The following is a 4,400-nucleotide window of genomic DNA, read 5'->3' on the forward strand; positions in this document are numbered from 1 at the left end:
CAATCACCTGTACAAACGACACCTGTACAAGACAATCACCTGTACAAGACAATCACCTGTACAAACGACACCTGTACAAGACAATCACCTGTACAAGACAATCACCTGTACAAACGACACCTGTACAAGACAATCACCTGTACAAACAGCTACTTCCCAATTCCTCCCTTGTGTATAGTTCACATTATATAGACACTGTGTAAGGCGATCACCTGTCTTAAGGCGGTCACTTCCTCACTGACAACGGCTGGACGTCTTAGACAGTTTCTTCTCTACTTACTACTGTATATTTAAAAAATCTTTAAAATACTACTTATCTGTTCTCAAAAAGGTATAAACGCAGAAGACAAAAAAACGACAAGTCTGTCTGCTTTGGATTTACACAAATATGATGATCACTTTTCTTGGCTTTCTCTATGTGCCTTCATCTGCACCATCATCATCCACTGACACGACAACAAAACACCATCATCATCCACTCATTATCATCCACTCATTATCCTCCACTCATTATCATCCACTCATTATCCTCCACTCATTATCATCCACTCATTATCATCCTCTCATTATCATCCACCGACGCTGCAACAAAAGCATGCTGATAGAACAAAGCAATTCTGACATTCTGTGCAAGACTTGACAAAATATAGTGTTGAGCTATCACAAGCAGAAATCATTGCAGAAAAAGAAAACAATTCAAACCCAAAAAGCAAATATCACAAAACAGAACTGTTGAGAAACAGAGAGCAAACCCAAGACTCTGAGAGGTAAGTAATGTACATATTGCAACTTGACAGTTCAAATAAAACAGATTATTTCATATTCATTCACGTTCAGGATTCTTATCGAAACAAAACAAAATACATCCAAACATAAGCAAAAACCTGTAATCCCCGACTGCGACATAACACACACACACAAAAAACTGCAGTCATTTTCTAAAGCACAGTATATGCAGTTTGGACAATTTTACAGGAGAGACAAAAAACGGAATATTGTTGCCAAGAAAGGAATATATTTTCTGACACCCAAAGTCAACATTTGTAAGAATACAGTTTTGATCAGATTTTCTTTATTATCTTCAAAGCAAACGCTGTTATAATGGTAGCAACATGCAGTTTTTTTGTTCTCCCGTAAAATGGCAAAAAATGCATGTACTGTATTTTCAAAATTGACGGTAGAATACAAAACCCAGGCCAGTTACAAAAGACCCACGAAAACCAAGATTTGAACAGAGAATGTGCAGTTGTGCTCTCCCTTGCCTACTTCCGAGAAGGAGTTGCTTACCTAACAAAAAGTAGGTGTAAGTTAAGTAAACGTTTTTGACTAGCACACAAGACAGACCCCACACTGCTTATTAAGTATCATATATATATAAAAATGTGCAAGAATTTGAAAAAAGGTAACATTGTAAATAATCGAAGCATGACTTAGTTCACATTTCTCAGGACAAGAACAAACACATGTATTCACAGCATCATGGTCGCGATGGAATAGAAAACACAACGTAACAAAGAAACAATAATAATAATATGACATTGACCAGTAAGTAAATAGACTTTAAATATAATATACATCTATATATATATATATAAACGTATGTAAAGACAAAGTCCTGTACATTTTGATAGTAGGATAATTTGAAATGTTGAATAAGTAGAGGAGACGAGACACGTAGACACCAGTATGAGGGTCAAGGCTTCCCGAAGTGGCGGCACGATAGAAACAGTCGGAGAAAAGGGAGGAAATACAACAAGTGGTCGTCTGCTTGTCGCTTTACACGATCCGCTACAGCAACAGCAGCAGCAACAACAACAACAACAACAAGTGGTCGTCTGCTCGTCGCTTTACACGATCCGCTACAGCAACAGCAGCAACAACAACAACAGCAGCAACAACAACAACAACAACAACAAGAAGTGGTTGTCTGCTCGTCGCTTTACACGATCCGCTACAGCAACAGCAGCAACAACAACAACAACAACAACAACAACAACAACAACAACAACAACAACAACAAGTGGTCGTCTGCTCGTCGCTTTACACGATCCGCTACAGCAACAGCAGCAACAACAACAACAACAACAACAACAACAAGTCGTCTGCTCGTTGCTTTACACGACCCGCTACAGCAACAGCAACAACAACAACAAAAACAACAACAACAACAACAAGTGAAAGTGTAAAATGCAAGGAAAAGTTTGAGAAACAAGCACCTGGAGGTATAGAGTGACAGAAGAACTCTTTGAGAACAAACAACTGTAGAACTGACAAAGTAGAGATACAACAAGAGACACCACAGTTGGTCAATTCAAGGAACCTTTCACCACGACGCAACATCCTTCCTTACAGCACACACACAACTGCCACAGTCTATTCAGAAACAATTTCACTTTGCTCTACCACAGAATAAAAATGGAAGAAGAAGAAGAAGAAGAAGAAGAAGAAGAGGAAAAAACTGGACTAACTGAAGAGAGTCAATCTAAACGTTCAGATATTTATCAAAGGGCTACAACCACAAATGTGCGACAAAATGATTCGACGTAACTAAACAAACGGAGAAATCATTTTAAAACCTGCAGAGGGCTGAATGTATATATATATTTCAACACAATACATAAAGCACAGAAGTTATAATAACTTGAATTTCAAAAAAAAAAAAAATGACAACAGCAACTTTTGCTATGGAAGGCAGACCTTTGCCCGTAGCCAGCTACAGACTTCAACATAAAGTAAGGACCACCTTGACAGGCAGCCCGGATTTTTTTTTAATAAGAAAAAAAAGACAGCAAGGAATGTTTCAATTTTTTTGCTCTGAAAGTGTTAATGGGTTACCAACGCGTACTGCAAAGCTTCCTAAAGGGGAAAAACCACAACGTGCAACAGCACAGAAATCCTTGGAGAATTTTAGCGAAACTTCCTGTTTTTTATTGACTTGTGTGCAACACCACGGACATACCTCACTTAAAATTTCTGGTGCACGTCCTAATGGACGTATGATCTCGAACTGTGCTCACTTTGGTGGCAATATAAACTGCCATTAGGGCAAAATCCAGTATCGCATCAATATGCCACCAAGACGAAAGCTGAGAGACTTTGATTGTGCCAGAGCTATGGCAAAGCTGCAGGATGGAGTTGGAGCCCGAGAAGTTGCCAGAAGGCATGCAGTGTCACACTCTGTCATTGTCCGCTTGAGGGAGTGCCATCACGCCACTGGATCAGTCCAAGAACGCCCACGTGCAGATCGACCCAAGACGACCACTCAGAGTGTTTGCAAGTGGTCCTAAACTTATGTTAAAGTCTGTATGTCGTGGGAAAGTCGAAGAGGACCAGGCTAGCCACAGGTCAGAAGATACACGATGGTACCGACACAGGAGGGAAACTGTCGTTCACTTACAATATGACGCAGCAACACATCACTATCAATCATAACTTACAAAACCGGCATGAGAATGCAGGACACGGACATACAGTACAACACTGCAATCAGTCATCAAACGTATATCCGTAAAGGTGTTTGAATACTCAATACAGATATATATATATATATATATATATATATATGATTCATGGAACGTTCAGTCAAAACGTGTATTTCTTTACTTGGATACAGAATGAGAAACATTTCGTATTTACCAGAGGAGCCAACAGGCTACGAAATATAAAAATCTGGAACTTTTAAAACCCTGTGGAGTCGCGTCTGGGGGAACCTGAAATGTACAGATCATACTGTCCTACGCATCTTGTATTAAAACTATTTTTTATACGTTGCGACGATCGCCCAGAAGTCATTCAAAACCCCAATAATTTTATATATTAAGATTTCCAGATTTATCTGAAAAATTGGCACCTCTGATGTACTTAACTGCATGTACCTAATAACATAAATACGATGAAACAGAAGGCGGGAACTAAGTGGCTTGACACCAACACTGACAGACAGGCAGGCAGACAGACAGACAGACAGACGCACACTCAGACCACAGACTACAACACTCAGCGACGGGCGGTCCGGATCTAGGTCGTCTGCACCAGGTAGTCGTCAGGGTTGCCCGTGCCGCTCTCGGTGGAGCCGTAGCCTTGACCTCTCTGACCCCCCGAGGTCACGCCGTTCCCCTCCTGGTCGCCAGACAGGTCCTGGGTGAGCACCTGCGCCACAAACGGCTGAGGGGGAGAAAGACGGGCGAGCAGAGTAAGGCACAGAAAGAAGGGCGAGCAGAGTAAGGCACAGAAAGACGGGCGAGCAGAGTAAGGCACAGAAAGATGGGTGAGCAGAGTAAGGCACAGAAAGATGAGTGAGCAGAGTAAGGCACAGAAAGATGGGTGAGCAGAGTAAGGCACAGAAAGATGAGTGAGCAGAGTAAGGCACAGAAAGATGGGTGAGCAGAGTAAGGCACAGA

General features: G+C 41.2%; 1 protein-coding gene across 5 annotated transcripts in view; it reads right to left on the reverse strand.

Annotated features, from left to right (window-relative positions):
• Window positions 1-3,207: 3,207 nt before the first annotated feature.
• The window catches only part of LOC101847948 (CSC1-like protein 2), a 37,103-nt gene continuing 35,910 nt past the window's right edge, over window positions 3,208-4,400 (reverse strand). For all 5 annotated transcript variants that reach the window (XM_035969012.1, XM_005095492.3, XM_005095491.3 and 2 more), the window contains one exon: window positions 3,208-4,164. In XM_035969012.1, the coding sequence (XP_035824905.1) occupies window positions 4,018-4,164 (147 nt within the window). In that variant the 3' untranslated portion in view covers window positions 3,208-4,017. The remainder of the gene's footprint in view (window positions 4,165-4,400) is intronic.

The sequence above is a fragment of the Aplysia californica genome, unplaced genomic scaffold (assembly GCF_000002075.1).
Source record: "Aplysia californica isolate F4 #8 unplaced genomic scaffold, AplCal3.0 scaffold00105, whole genome shotgun sequence".
Classification (NCBI taxonomy): Eukaryota; Metazoa; Mollusca; class Gastropoda; order Aplysiida; family Aplysiidae; genus Aplysia; species Aplysia californica.